Source organism: Rana temporaria, unplaced genomic scaffold, assembly GCF_905171775.1.
Source record: "Rana temporaria unplaced genomic scaffold, aRanTem1.1, whole genome shotgun sequence".
Classification (NCBI taxonomy): Eukaryota; Metazoa; Chordata; class Amphibia; order Anura; family Ranidae; genus Rana; species Rana temporaria.
In genome coordinates, this window is record NW_024404597.1 from 3,732 (window position 1) to 20,000 (window position 16,269).

General features: G+C 51.6%; 1 protein-coding gene across 1 annotated transcript in view; it reads left to right on the top strand.

Moving 5' to 3' along the window:
- Positions 1-1,192: 1,192 nt before the first annotated feature.
- The window catches only part of PRMT3 (protein arginine methyltransferase 3), a gene marked incomplete at its 3' end in the record, with an annotated part of 54,560 nt that continues 39,483 nt past the window's right edge, over positions 1,193-16,269 (top strand). The window contains 7 exon segments of the mRNA XM_040334760.1: positions 1,193-1,298; positions 3,783-3,906; positions 6,678-6,760; positions 7,232-7,281; positions 10,560-10,662; positions 10,856-11,003; positions 14,556-14,703. Coding sequence (XP_040190694.1) covers positions 1,277-1,298; positions 3,783-3,906; positions 6,678-6,760; positions 7,232-7,281; positions 10,560-10,662; positions 10,856-11,003; positions 14,556-14,703 — 678 coding nt within the window.

Here is a 16,269-nt window from a genome sequence, read left to right on the forward strand (position 1 = left end):
ACTATTCCTCCCACTGACACCAATGATGGGACACTATTCCTCCCACTGATCCCAACAATGGGGCACTATTCCTCCCACTGACACCAATGATGGGACACTATTCCTCCCACTGATACCAATGATGGGACACTATTCCTCCCACTGACACCAATGATGGGACACTATTCCTCCCACTGACACCAATGATGGGACACTATCCCTCCCACTGACACCAATGATGGGGCACTATTCCTCCCACTGACACCAATGATGGGACACTATTCCTCCCACTGGCACCAATGATGGGGCACTATTCCTCCCACTGACACCAATGATGGGACACTATTCCTCCCACTGACACCAATGATGGGACACTATTCCTCCCACTGACACCAATGATGGGACACTATTCCTCCCACTGACACCAATGATGGGACACTATTCCTCCCACTGACACCAATGATGGGACACTATTCCTCCCACTGACACCAATGATGGGACACTATTCCTCCCACTGACACCAATGATGGGACACTATTCCTCCCACTGACACCAATGATGGGACACTATTCCTCCCACTGGCACCAATGATGGGACACTATTCCTCCCACTGACACCAATGATGGGACACTATTCCTCCCACTGACACCAATGATGGGACACTATTCTTTCCACTGACACCAACAATGGAGCACTATTGAAATGAACGACACCTGAACGCGTTGATTGGGCGATTTTGACATTTTCTTCACATCGCGTTTTTGAAAAAATGGTGGAGCGGAATTGCGGCGATTCTGTGAAAGTAAACACTTTCACGGAATCGCCGCAATTCCGCTCCACCATTTTTTCAAAAACGCGGTGTGAAAATGTCAAAATCGCCCAATCGACGCGTTCAGGTGTCGTTTATTTCAATAGCACCTTAAAATGCGCAGTGCGATCCTGCTGTGATTGTGCCCCCCCCCCCCCAAAAAAAATCCCGGTGTGACCTCATAGTGTATGATTTTGGTAAATCTAAGGACAATTATACGAGAATGTTCCATATACTGGAAGTGATTTTTCTCTGTGGTTACACCGCCAGGGACCAGCAGGTGGCGCTCGCTGAACACTGAATTGCCTAATACGGAGTGGGCGGAGTCACGTCTCTCGCAGCGGATTACATTGCATCTCTCCGATGGAAAGTCTCCATGGCAACCGAGGGACGCGTTCTCTCCCCCGCCTAATGTGTACTCAGTGGGCGTGCCCTCGGCTCTCGCAGGCCGGATGTTGATGGGCGGGGCCGCAGACTGTCACCGGCAAGATGGCGCAGCGCAGGGAGACACGTGAGTGATGCGGCGCTGTGCTGGGATTTGTAGTCCCTCTGTGTGCGGGGGGGGTCGGTTCTATATCCCGGGTGTGATCGCTGTACAGGGGGGGGGGATCAGTGTGCTGAGGGGTCACTCTACAGATAATGTCCAATCAGCTGCAAGGAGGATAAAATGACACACAGCATTTTGCACGCTTTTGATTGGACGATGGAAGTCACCTGAGCTCTGCGTTCCACTTGCTGATCAGACCTTTTATATGGCACTTTTTTTTATATATATATATATTTTGATAGAAAACTACTTGGGACCCCCGAACATTACATTAGCAGAGACCCCAGAGAATAAAATGGCGATCGTTGCAAGAATTTTATGTCGCGCCGCATTTGCGCATCGTTTTTTCAAACGCAATTTGTTTGGGGGGGAAAAAAAAATACATTAAACGCTTAAAGGGTTTGTAAACCAGGTGAGTCTAGATCGGGGGCCGATCCGCCTTATAGGCTCGCTAGGCAAGCCGCTTGGGGCCCCGCAACGCTGCGGAGGGGCCCCCCAAATTACTAGAGGCTCCGCCTGGTGAGAAGTCATTTTACGGCCCCTCACCCCGCTTCTCAACTCGCTGGCTGCATGGGAGAAGAGGTAATAAGAAGTCAGCACCCCCCCCTGCTTCTCAACTCATTGGCTGCATGGGAGAAGAGGTAATAAGAAGTCGGCACCCCCCCTCACCCCGCTTCTCAACTCGCTGGCTGCATGGGAGAAGACGTAATAAGAAGTCAGCACCCCCCCCCCCCTGCTTCTCAACTCGCTGGCTGCATGGGAGAAGAGGTAATAAGAAGTCGGCACCCCCCCTCACCCCGCTTCTCAACTCGCTGGCTGCATGGGAGAAGACGTAATAAGAAGTCAGCACCCCCCCTCACCCCGCTTCTCAACTCGCTGGCTGCATGGGAGAAGACGTAATAAGAAGTCAGCACCCCCCCTCACCCCGCTTCTCAACTCGCTGGCTGCATGGGAGAAGACGTAATAAGAAGTCAGCACCCCCCCCCCCCCCCGCCGCTTCTCAACTCGCTGGCTGCATGGGATGTAAGATGTAACTTCTGACAGCAGAACACCCCCTCCCCCCCGCTTCCCAACTTTAATCTTTAATGTGACATGTCACTGTCTGCAGCGCCCCCCCCCCATCCCCCCCCCGCTTCTCATGTCATTTTGCTTAGGGCCCCGCAGGGAGGTCAGGGTCGGCACTGGACTAGATTAACTGCTTGCCGACCGCCCACCGTTGTTTTACGGCGGCAAGTTGGCTCCCCTGTGCGAGAGCACGTAATATAACGTCGGCTCTCGCGCAGGCCACTAGGGATGCGCGTGCCCCCCGCTCGCCCCCGACTCCCGTGCGTGTGCCCGGGGGGCGCGATCACCGCCGTGCACACCAATTGCTCGTTACAGAGCGAGGACCGGGAGCTGTGTGAGTAAACACACAGCTCCTGGTCCTGTCAGGGAGAGAAATGCTGATCTTCTGTTCATACAATGTATGACAGCGATCAGTCATTTCCCCTAGTGAGTCCACCCCCCCTACAGTTAGAACACACCCAGGGAACACACATAACCCCTTCCCCGCCCCCTAGTGTTAACCCCTTCACTGCCAGTGGCATTTTTATTGTAATCCAATGCATTTTTATAGCACTGATCGCTATAAAAATGCCAATGGTCCCAAAAATGTGTAAAAAGTGTCCGAAGTGTCCGCCATAATGTCACAGTACCGAAAAAAAAATCGCTGAATTGCCGCCATTGTTAGTAAAAAAAATAAAAAAAAATTAAAATGCCTTAAAAATATCCCCTATTTTGTAAACGCTATAACTTTTGCACAAACCAATCAATAAACGTTTATTGCAATTTTTTTATTTTTTTTATGAAAAATATGTAGAAGAATACGTATCGGCCTAAACTGAGGGAAAAAAAATGTTTTTTTTTTTATATTTTTGGGGGATATTTATTATAGAAAAAAGTAAAAAATATAATTTTTTTTCAAAATTGTCGCTCTATTTTTGTTTATAGCGCAAAAACTAAAAAACGCAGAGGTGATCAAATACCACCAACGTCGCACGACCGCGCAATTGTCAGTTAAAGCGACGCAGCGCCGAATCGCAAAAAGTGCTCTGGTCTTTGGGCAGCAATATGGTCCGGGGGTTAAGTGGTTAACTGCTTGAGGACCGCCGCACGACTAAATATGTCCGCAGAATGGCACGGCTCGGCACAAAGATCCCAGCCGTGGGTCGCGAGCGTGCCGCCGGCGGTGCGTTCGAGATCTGGTCTTCTTCTCCGTGAGTGCGTCCCCACGGGATCAGCGGACCCGTGGGGATAATGCATCTTTAGTGTCTCCATAGCAGTTAATTTTCATCACTTCCTGTCCTGGCAGGAAGTCTCCCCAGTAGGGGACACAGATGGCAATAAAAATCCCGTAGCCCCTCCCCCGACCGGTGGGAGGAAATGAACCTTTTTTGTTATCCGTTGCAGACGGGGAAGATTCGGATGACGCTCCAGAACTGGATGACTGTGAGGATGAATACGGGGATGACGCCGCCTGGGATGACGATGACTCGGGACTGCAGCAAGACGTGCGCTGCCTCTTCTGTGAGAGGTACAATCCCCCCCCCCCCAGTACTGGCTGAGCCCCCCCCCCCCAGTACTGGCTGAGACCCCCCCCCAGTACTGGCTGAGCCCCCCCCCCAGTACTGGCTGAGACCCCCCCCCCAGTACTGGCTGAGACCCCCCCCCAGTACTGGCTGAGACCCCCCCCCAGTACTGGCTGAGACCCCCCCCCAGTACTGGCTGAGACCCCCCCCCAATACTGGCTGAGACCCCCCCCCAATACTGGCTGAGACCCCCCCCAATACTGGCTGAGACCCCCCCCCCCCAGTACTGGCTGAGACCCCCCCCCCCCAGTACTGGCTGAGACCCCCCCCCCCAGTACTGGCTGAGACCCCCCCCCAATACTGGCTGAGACCCCCCCCCAATACTGGCTGAGACCCCCCCCCAATACTGGCTGAGACCCCCCCCCAATACTGGCTGAGACCCCCCCCCAATACTGGCTGAGACCCCCCCCCAATACTGGCTGAGACCCCCCCCCAATACTGGCTGAGACCCCCCCCCAATACTGGCTGAGACCCCCCCCCCCCAATACTGGCTGAGACCCCCCCCCCAATACTGGCTGAGACCCCCCCCCCAATACTGGCTGAGACCCCTCCCCCCAATACTGGCTGAGACCCCCCCAATACTGCTGAGACCCCCCCCAATACTGGCTGAGACCCCCCCCCAATACTGGCTGAGACCCCCCCCCAATACTGGCTGAGACCCCCCCCCCAATACTGGCGGAGACCCCCCCCCCAATACTGGCTGAGACCCCCCCCCCAATACTGGCTGAGACCCCCCCCCAATACTGGCTGAGACCCCCCCCCAATACTGGCTGAGACCCCCCCCCAATACTGGCTGAGACCCCCCCCAATACTGGCTGAGACCCCCCCCCCCAATACTGGCTGAGACCCCCCCCAATACTGGCTGAGACCCCCCCCCAATACTGGCTGAGACCCCCCCCCCCAATACTGGCTGAGACCCCCCCCAATACTGGCTGAGACCCCCCCCCCCAATACTGGCTGAGACCCCCCCCCCAATACTGGCTGAGACCCCCCCCCAATACTGGCTGAGACCCCCCCCCCAATACTGGCTGAGACCCCCCCCGATACTGGCTGAGACCCCCCCCGATACTGGCTGAGACCCCCCCCGATACTGGCTGAGACCCCCCCCCCCCGATACTGGCTGAGACCCCCCCCCCATTCCCCCCCGATATTGGCTGATACCCCCCCTTCCCTCCGATACTGGCTGATACCCCCCCCAATACTGGCTGAGACCCCCCCCCAATACTGGCTGAGACCCCCCCCCAATACTGGCTGAGACCCCCCCCCCAATACTGGCTGAGGCCCCCCCCCCCAATACTGTCTGAGACCCCCCCCCAATACTGTCTGAGACCCCCCCCCAATACTGTCTGAGACCCCCCCCAATACTGGCTGAGACCCCCCCCCCAATACTGTCTGAGACCCCCCCCCCCAATACTGTCTGAGACCCCCCCCCCAATACTGTCTGAGACCCCCCCCCAATACTGGCTGAGACCCCCCCCCCAATACTGGCTGAGACCCCCCCCCCAATACTGGCTGAGACCCCCCCCCAATACTGGCTGAGACCCCCCCCCCAATACTGGCTGAGACCCCCCCCCCAATACTGGCTGAGACCCCCCCCCCCAATACTGGCTGAGACCCCCCCAATACTGGCTGAGACCCCCCCCCCAATACTGGCTGAGACCCCCCCCCCCAATACTGGCTGAGACCCCCCCCCAATACTGGCTGAGACCCCCCCCAATACTGGCTGAGACCCCCCCCAATACTGGCTGAGACCCCCCCCCCAATACTGGCTGAGACCCCCCCCCAATACTGGCTGAGACCCCCCCCCCCAATACTGGCTGAGACCCCCCCCAATACTGGCTGAGACCCCCCCCAATACTGGCTGAGCCCCCCCCCAATACTGGCTGAGCCCCCCCCCAATACTGGCTGAGACCCCCCCCAATACTGGCTGAGACCCCCCCCAATACTGGCTGAGACCCCCCCCAATACTGGCTGAGACCCCCCCCCAATACTGGCTGAGACCCCCCCCCCAATACTGGCTGAGACCCCCCCCCCAATACTGGCTGAGACCCCCCCCCAATACTGGCTGAGACCCCCCCCCCCCCCAATACTGGCTGAGACCCCCCCCCAATACTGGCTGAGACCCCCCCCCCCCCAATACTGGCTGAGACCCCCCCCCCAATACTGGCTGAGACCCCCCCCCCAATACTGGCTGAGACCCCCCCCCCGATACTGGCTGAGACCCCCCCCCCCGATACTGGCTGAGACCCCCCCCCCGATACTGGCTGAGACCCCCCCCCCCCGATACTGGCTGAGACCCCCCCCCCCGATACTGGCTGATACCCCCCCTCCCTCCGATACTGGCTGATACCCCCCCTTCCCTCCGATACTGGCTGAGATCCCCCCCCCCAGTACTTTATGATATCCCAGGGGGCCAGTGCAGTGAATCCATCCCCCCTGCTGTGATTACATATCAGCCACAGGGGGGGGGGGGGGGCATTGGTTTTAGGGACTCGGGTGACTTCTAGACTGACTCCAATGTCGGGGGTTATAATTGCGTCCTCTGACACCAATGTTGTACACTGTAAAGAATGCAGAAGGATCAACATTTTTGGGTGTTGAGGTGTGAGAACGTGCTACTATTGTGCTGCCCTCTGGGGGTGTCCGGGGGGGGGGGGGACCCCTGAGACCCTCTATAATTGTACCCTAAATAATGCTCTTCTCTTGTATATCTCAGGATTTTCCATTCCCCAGAGGAGACTTTCCGTCATTGCCAGGAGCTTCATCACTTCAACATCGGGCAGTTCATGTCCGCACACGGTACGCTCTATAGCGGGGGATGGGTGGTACGGCCCGCTCTATAGCGGGGGATGGGTGGTACGGTCCGCTCTATAGCGGGGGATGGGTGGTACGGTCCGCTCTATAGCGGGGGATGGGTGGTACGGTCCGCTCTATAGCGGGGGATGGGTTGTGGGATATTCCTGCATAGAGGTGATCGGGACCCACAATAAATAACGCTACGTGGATTGTGGCGCATTTAACCCCTTGCCGACCGCAAGTGCGGGGCCAGCTGCACCCGGCTGTGCTGTCAGTGGCCCCCAGCACATGTCGATCATCGGTTCCAGGCCAATTATTCATGTCCGGGAACCCACCGATCGCCTGTGACAGGAGAGAAAAAAAGTGAACCCCCCCCCCCCCTCTTATTGTGTTCCCATTGATGCTTCCGTTTTCCATAGACGTCCATCTATCAGTCCGCGGAATGTTCATTGGAATCTTTGTTCTCTGTTGCAGGTCTGGACTTCTACGGCTACATAAAGTTCATTAATTTCGTCCGATCCGTGGTGAGTATTTATTATCCGGTCCGAGCCATTCATTGGGCCAGATTCAGGTAGCTTTGCGCTTTTCTTACGGAGGCGCAGCGTACCGTTTTGCCGCTGCGCCTCCGTAAATTACCTGCGCTACGTAAGAAAGTGATTTCCGCGCCAAAATAATTTTAAACTAAAAATGTGGGATAAAATACAAATAGGTCAAAAAGCTGCTCCCCTAGAAAAAAAAGAGAATAAATAAATCTCTTGATTCAGTGAATATTTGGGTGATAGGGGGCGCTATTGCAATAAAGTTGACCTTAGTCAGGTGTATCAAAAAAAGGTGTGCACTGATAAAGACGCACACAAATGTGAATAAAAAAGTGCAATTATAACACTCACAGTATGAATTGCAAGTCAGGTGATATATATACAAAACGAGAATATAAATATATAAACCGTGCCAAAACCCATGGATAGGTATAATGGTGACCAATCTATAAACAAAACACAATAGAAAAAAGGTGCTCCGTAATTTGCGCGAGCGCTCCGGAAAACTGCCCGGCGTAAGCGCGCGTCATTTAAATGATCCCGTAGGGGGCGTGGATCATTTAAATTAGGCGCGTTCCCGCGCCGAGCGTAGTGCGCATGCTCCGTCGGGAAACTTTCCCGACGTGCATTGCGGCAAATGACGTCGCAAGGACGTCATTTGCTTCAAAGTGAACGTAAATGGCGTCCAGCGCCATTCACGATTCACTTACGCAAACGACGTTAAATTTTAAATTCGCGACGCGGGAACGGCGGGTATACGTAGCATTGGCTGCCCCTGCTAATAGCAGGGGCAGCCTTACGCGGAACCCGGCGAACGGAAACGACGTAAACTGCGTACGTAGGGTTGTGAATCGGCGTTAGTATGCAATTTGCATACTATACGCTGACCACTACGGGAACGCCACCTAGCGGCCATCGTAAGAATGCAGCCTAAGATACGATGGCATAAGGAGCCTTATGCCAGTCATTTCTTAGGCTACAGTCGGCGTAACGAGGTTCCTGAATCGGGAGCATTCGAAACGCCGGCGCAAGTAAGCAGTTGCGCTGCGTAACTATGGTTACGCAGACGCAATTGCTACCTGAATCTACCCCATTGTTTATTATTGTGATTGGTCACAGGCATCACATGGTATAGTCAGAGCCAATCGCAGCCCATTTGTAACTGTGGCCAATCACAATAGTAAACATTGAATGAGTCGTTTTTCGTTCAGAAACAATGGTTTCAGTGGAAAAAGGTATTTGACCCCCCTGCTGATTTTGTATGTTTTCCCCACTGACAAAAAAAATGATCAGTCTGTAATTTTATTGGTCGGTTCATTTTAACGGTAAGAGACGGAATGGCGACAAAAATATCCGGAAAACGCATATAAAAAAAAAAGTAATGAATTCGATTAGCATTTTAACCACTTAAGACCCAGACGTTTAGGCAGGTAAAGGACCTGGCCGCTTTTTGCGATTCGGCACTGCGTCGATTTAACTGACAATTGTGCGGTCGTGCGACGTGGCTCCCAAACAAAATTGGCGTCCTTTTTTCCCCCACAAATAGAGCTTTCTTTTGGTGGTATTTGATCACCTCTGCGTTTTTTATTTTTTTTTTGCGCTATAAACATAAATAGAGCGACAATTTAGAAAAAAAATTCAATATTTTTGACTTTTTGCTATAATAAATATCCCCAAAAATGTATAAAAATTTTTTTTTTTTCCTCAGTTTAGGCCGATACGTATTCTTCTACATATTTTTGGTAAAAAAAAATCGCAATAAGCATTTATCGATTGGTTTGCGCAAAATTTATAGCGTTTACAAAATAGGAGATAGTTTTATTGCATTTTTATTAATAATTTTTTTTTTTTTTACTACTAATGGCGGCGATCAGCGTTTTTTTTTCGTGACTGCGACATTATGGCGGACACTTCAGACAATTTTGACACATTTTTGGGACAATTGTCAGTTTCACAGCAAAAAATGCTATAGCCCTAGACCTCCTCTGTAACTCAAAACATGCAACCTGTAGAATTTTTTTAAACGTCGCCTATGGAGATTTTAAAGGGGAAAAGTTTGTCGGCATTCCACGAGCGGACGCAATTATGAAGCGTGACACGTTGGGTATCAATTTACTCGGCGTAACATCATCTTTCACAATATAAAAAAAATTTGGGATAACTTTACTGTTGTCTTATTTTTTATTTAAAAAAAGTGTATTTTTTCCCCAAAAAAGTGCGCTTGTAAGGCCGCTGCGCAAATACGGCGCGACAAAGTATTGCAACGATCGCCATTTTATTCTCTAGGGTAGGGGTCTCCAAACTGCGGCCCGAGGGCCAGATGTGGCCCTTTGCTAGCCTTCATCCGGCCCTTGGGGCAGTATTGCTCCCAACTATATGAGGCACTATTCCTCCCAATGACACCAACAATGGGGCTCTATTTATTCCACTAATAGCAATGATGGAGCACTGTTCCTCCTCCTACTGCCCACCAGCACTGGGGCCATGTTAATTTTCACTGATGCTCGGCCCTGGGGAATTTTCTACCCCCACTGGTCAGAATCTGGCTCCCCTTAAGTCTGAAAAAACAGTAAACTGGCCCTTTGCTTGAAAAGTATAGAGACCCCTGCTCTAGGGTGTTAGAATAAAAAATATATAAAATGTTTGGGGGTTCTAATTAGAGGGAAGGAGATGGCAGTGAAAAATTACACATTACACATGCTTTTACTTGTAATGCCAACGGCCACCACCAGATGGCGCAGGTCACAGAAGGAAGATTGGCACTTCACAAAGCCGCGGCCTCAATTACTGGCCGTGGCGGGCCCACCGCTATCGCGCGGCGGGGGAGGTGGGGGCGCACGTGGGCACACTGTGCCTCCGTGCGATCGGTGGACCCGCGACGGCGCGTGCGGATTTTGACGAGCCCTGCATTGTTTTCATTTTCCAAAAAAAAATACAACTTCCAAAAACTCGCCGTGCCTCTTACTAAATACCTTGGACTGTCTACTTTCCAAAAAGGGGGCATTTGGAGGGTATTTGTTCTATCCTGGCATTTTTGTGCCTGAAGTAATGAGTCAGTACATCAGGATTGATACATTTTCAGATCTATACCATACTGTCGTTTTTTGGACCTCTGTGCTGACCCTTGTGCGCATATATCTGGTGGGAAGGGGTTAATGATGAATGTTGACCTGTGTGAGTTACATTGTTACAATTGGAAGTATCCGGGAAATGAATTCATTTTTGTAACATTTTTCCATCCGGATCTTTCCTCATCTTCTCAGAACTGTACAGCCGACAGTCTGCAGAACATCGGCAGCGCGAAGCCTTGGGATCGGGACGAGTTCTTCAAGCCGGTGGTTGAGGATGACTTGCTGTTGCAGTACGGTGAGGGAGCCGAGGTGTCATTTTCTTGACTTTGTGGGATCCAAAAACTGTGAATTGTGCCAGATAGAGATCACCGGAAAACGCCAAAACCAATATGAAAACGGATCTTGTTTTGATCTGATGCTTTGCAGGGCAGAGGAGGGTCTGGGGGTCCAATTGTTGTGTTTTTGATGTTTTGTTTCTCTCCTGATAGATGTGGAGAACATGGACTGTGACAGCGGCGGGGCTCCGGACACAAACGCCGAACCCTCCGCACACCTCCGACTCCGGGAGGCCGAGAGCCGGGCGCAGGCAGCCGAGGAGAGATTGGCCAACGCTCTGGAAGAGCTTCAGAAAATGAGGTTTGTGTTCAGAGGAAGATTTCCCTGAAATGGAAGAAATGTGGTAAAGGGGACCTGTCATGTTTAATGGATGATCTATTACATATCAGTAATGTAAGCATTTCAGATTTAGATGTTAGAATCCGGCTTCCCTCTCTTATTTCCTTTGTTCTCCCCTTCCTTCTTTTCTGGTTCTTTTTCCTTTTTCTGTCCATTTCTTTCCCATTCCTTGCCTTCCTTCTTTTTTCCCCCTTTCCTTTCTATCCCTTTTTTCTAAATTATTTTCCTTTCCTCCTTCCCCTCCTTCCCTTTTCTCCTTTCCTTCCCATTTATTGCACTTCCTTCCCTTTCTTTTCACTATCTTCTTAATCCCCCCAACCCTTCTCCCTCTTCTTCCTTTCTTCCCACATCCTTCTCCCTCCTTCCCTTTTCTCCTTTCCCTTCCCATTCATTTAATTTCCTTCCCACTCATTGCACTTCCTTCCCTTTTCTTTTTCCTTCCACCCTTCTCCCTCCTCCCCTTTTCGCCTTTCCTTCCCATTCATTGCCCTTCCTTCCCTCCTCCCCTTTTCTCCTTTCCTTCCCATTCATTGCCCTTCCTTCCCTCCTCCCCTTTTCTCCTTTCCTTCCCATTCATTGCCCTTCCTTCCCTCCTCCCCTTTTCTCCTTTTCTTTCACATTCATTGCCCTTCCCTTTTCTTCTTCATTTCTTCCTTCCCCTCCTCCCCTTTTCTCATTTCCTTCCCATTCATTGCACTTCCTTCCCTTTCTTTTCACTTTCCCCCCCCCCCCCCCCAGCCTTTCTCCCTCTTCTTCCTTTCCTCCCCCATCCTTCTCCCTCCTTCCCTTTTCTCCTTTCCCTTCATATTCATTTATTTTCCTTCCAATTCAGTGCACTTCCTTCTCTTTTCTTCTTCCTCCCCTTTTCTCCCTTCCTTTCCATTCATTGCACTTCCTTCCCTTTCCTCTTCCTTTCCTCCCCCATCCTTCTCCCTCCTCCCCCTTTTTCCCTTCCTTCTCATTCATTGCCCCTCCTTCTTTTACTCTTCCCCCTTTCTCCTTTCCTTCCCATTCATTGCACTTCCTTCCCTTTTTTCACTTTCTTCTTCCTTCCCCTCCCCCAACCCTCCTTCCCATTCATTTAATTTCCTTCCCACTCATTGCACTTCCTTCCCTTTTCTTCTTCCATCCACCCTACTCCTTCCTCCCCTTTTCGCCTTTCCTTCGCATTCATTGCCCTTCCTTCCCTCCTCCCCTTTTTTTCTTTTTTCCTTCACATTAATTGCCCTTCCCTTTTTCTTCTTCCTTTCCTCCTTCCCCTCCTCCCCTTTTCCCTCTTCCTTCCCATTCATTGCACTTCCTTCCCTTTCTTTTCACTTTCTTTCCCCCCCGCCCAGCCCTTCTCCCTCTTCTTCCTTTCCTCCCCCATCCTTCTCCCTCCTCCCCCTTTTCTCCTTTCCTTCCCATTCATTGCACTTTTTTTCCTATTTATTTTCCCTTTCTTCTTCCTTTCCTTCCCATTCATTGCCCTTCCCTTTTCTTCTTCCTTTCCTCCTTCCCCCTCCTCCCCTTTTCTCCCTTCATTCCTATTCATTGCACTTCCTTCCCTTTCTTTTCACTTTCTTCTTCCTCCCCCCCCCCCCCAGCCCTTCTCCCTCTTCTCCCTTTCCTCCCCCATCCTTCTCCCACCTTCCCTTTTCTCCTTTCTTTCCCATTCATTGAACTTCTTTCCCTTTTTCTTCTTCCTTCCCCACCTTTCTCCCTCCTCCCCCTTTTCTCCTTTCCTTCCCATTCATTGCACTTTTCCTTTTTATTTTCCCTTTCTTCTTCCTTTCCTTCCCCCCCTCCCCTTTTTATTCCTTTCCTTCTCATTCATTGCCCTTCCCCTTTCTTCTTCCTTTCCTCTTCCCCTTTTCGCCTTTCCCATTCATTGCACTTCCTTCCCTTTTTTTTTTTTTTTTTTCCAATTTCTTCTTCCTTTACATGCACACAAGCTTGGCATCCAAATCTTGGACTGTAGGGTTCAATATTGAGTTGGCTCACAAATGTGCTTCTGGAGGTTGAGGGCACAATGGGGCATTAAAGGCTCTGCAGCAGGTTGTGGGGCACTGCTGGGTGGCACTGTGGGAGGATGGGGCACAATGAGGGGCTAAGGGCTTGGGACGCCTGCCTTTACACGCACATGAAATTTAATGGCATCCCAGTCCGTAGGGTTCAATATTAAGTTGGCTTACAAATGCCTCTCTGGAAGAATGGTCAAACATCCCCATAGACCAGGGTTTGACAAATTTGCTTGGAATCTAGGAGCCAGCTAAAAAAAGTTAGGAGCCAGAAAACGCACCCTATCCCGACGAGCTTGCGCGCAGAAGCGAACACATACGTGAGCAGCGCCCGCATATGTAAACCACACATGTGAGGTATCGCCGCGATCGTTAGAGCGAGTGCAATAATTCTAGCTCTAGACCTCCTCTGTAGCTCAAAACATGCAACCTGTATAATTTTTTAAACGTCGCCTATGAAGATTTTAAAGGGTAAAAGTTTGTCGGCATTCCACGAGCGGACGCAATTTTGAAGCGTGACATGTTGGGTATCAATTTACTCGTGGTAACATTATCTTTCACAATCTTAAAAAAAAATTGGATAACTTTCTGTTGTCTTATTTTTTTAATTAAAAAAAAGTGTATTTTTTTCCCCAAAAAGTGCGTTTGTAAGACCGCTGCGCAAATACGGCGTGACAGAAAGTATTGAAATGACCGCCATTTTATTCTCTAGGGTGTTAGAATAAAAAATATATATAATGTTTGGGGGTTCTAATTAGAGGGAAGAAGATGGCAGTGAAAATAGTGAAAAACGACACACGAATTGCTGTTTTAAATTGTAATGCCAACGGCCACCACCAGATGGAGCCAGCTCACAGAAGGAAGAGCTTGGGACTTCACAAGGCCGCAAAGCCGCGGCCTCCATTACCGGCCTTCACAGGCCCGCTGCGATCGCACGGCGGGGGGTGCACGGAGACACAGGATCCTGTGCCTCTGTGCTCCCCCACCGCGCGATTACGGCGGCCTCAATTACCGGCGGGCGCCAGGTCACAATTTCTTGTCGCAATTGCGACCTGGCGCCCGGATATTGTCATAGACACCCTCCTAAGCCTTGTGGACATCCTTCCCAGAAGAGTTGAAGCTGTTATAGCTGCAAAGGGCGGGGCCAACTCCATATTGAACCCTCCGGACTAAGACTGGGATGGCATTAAAGGTCATGTGCGTGTTAAGGCAGGCGTCCCAATACTTTTGGTAATATAGTGTATACATTTCGTATACAGGTAAGTCAGCATAGGTGTTCGGAGGGGGGAGGGGACATTTTTAAGACTAGGTTGAGGATGTAATTCTACTTCAATGGACTGATAGTTTGACGTTGTCAGTGTAGTAGCAGCGCTCCATGTGGCCAGTAGAGGGCAGCACAGCCCAGGTCCGCACTCCCCCCCCCCCCCCCCCCCCCCCTCCGCCTCTCGTCCTCTTTTCTATTTTCTCGGTTCACCGATCTCGTCTCAGGGGTATCTTTTGAAATTGATTACAGAGAACTTGCGCAGGATTTTGTGATGAACGCAGATGTCGGATGTGGTTCTTCTTCTTCCTCCGGGGCCATCGCCGATCTGGATGAGAGCGAGGACTCCGCCTACTTCAGCTCCTACGGGCACTTCTCCATACACGAGGAGATGTTAAAGGTCAGGGAATAACACCATGGGGGGGAGGGGGGGGGCTGGTATTCCAGGAGGGGAAAATCGCTACGCGGTGACGGCGTCAGACCGCGCTCTGCGACTCAAATGTCACACTTAGCGAGGCGACTTTCAGCCACTGACAAGGCTGAGCCGTGCCAAAAATGTGTTATAAAGCAAAAATTCCCAAACAAGGTCACAGTGTGTTGTAAAGGGCATTGGAACAAGAGCCAGGCTGCCCTTGCTGAGTAATCGGCAGAGGAAAATCAGTGCTGTCTATTTCATTCTCTGAACCTGAAGCAACAATTATAGATTTCAAATAAAAAGATATCAAATCGCCAAATTCTCACTCCAGCCCCCTCCCTTTTTCTTTGGGGGGGGGGGAGGGGTAGCGTGGAGAAAGGTTGACATTTCTGTCAATGCTTTATTACTGGATTTGTCCCCCCCCCCCTATAGGGACATTTTCCTCCACTTCCTGTTCCTGTGACAACGGATACAAGAAATGGGATGGGGGGGTTTGGTTGTCACCAGGACAGGAAGTCGAGGGTCAACAATTAAAACATTTCTAATAAGGAGTTTTCCCACCATCCCTGTGCTGAGTTCCCGGGTCTGTACACCCGCTGTGCCCATTATGAGGGGTTCCCACCATCCCTGTGCTGAGTTCCCGGGTCTGTACACCCGCTGTGCCCATTATGAGGGGTTCCCACCATCCATGTGCTGAGTTCCCGGGTCTGTACACCCGCTGTGCCCATTATGAGGGGTTCCCACCATCCCTGTGCTGAGTTCCCAGGTCTGTACACCCGCTGTGCCCATTATGAGGGGTTCCCACCATCCCTGTGCTGAGTTCCCGGGTCTGTACACCCGCTGTGCCCATTATGAGGGGTTCCCACCATCCCTGTGCCGAGTTCCCGGGTCTGTACACCCGCTGTGCCCATTATGAGGGGTTCCCACCATCCCTGTGCTGAGTTCTCGGGTCTGTACACCCGCTGTGCCCATTATGAGGAGTTCCCACCATCCCTGTGCTGAGTTCCCCGGTCTGTACACCCGCTGTGCCCATTATGAGGGGTTCCCACTATCCCTGTGCTGAGTTCCCGGGTCTGTACACCCGATGTGCCCATTATGAGGGGTTCCCACCATCCCTGTGCTGAGTTCCCGGGTCTGTACACCCGGTGTGCCCATTATGTGTGGTTCCCACCATCCCTGTGCTGAGTTCCCGGGTCTGTACACCCGCTGTGCCCATTATGTGTGGTTCCCACCATCCCTGTGCTGAGTTCCCGGGTCTGTACACCCGCTGTGCCCATTATGAGGGGTTCCCACCATCCCTGTGCTGAGTTCCCGGGTCTGTACACCCGCTGTGCCCATTATGAGGGGTTCCCACCATCCCTGTGCTGAGTTCCCGGGTCTGTACACCCGATGTGCCCATTATGTGTGGTTCCCACCATCCCTGTGCTGAGTTCCCGGGTCTGTACACCCGCTGTGCCCATTATGAGGGGTTCCCACCATCCCTGTGCTGAGTTCCCGGGTCTGTACACCTGCTGTGCCCATTATGAGGGGTTCCCATCATCCCTGTGCTGA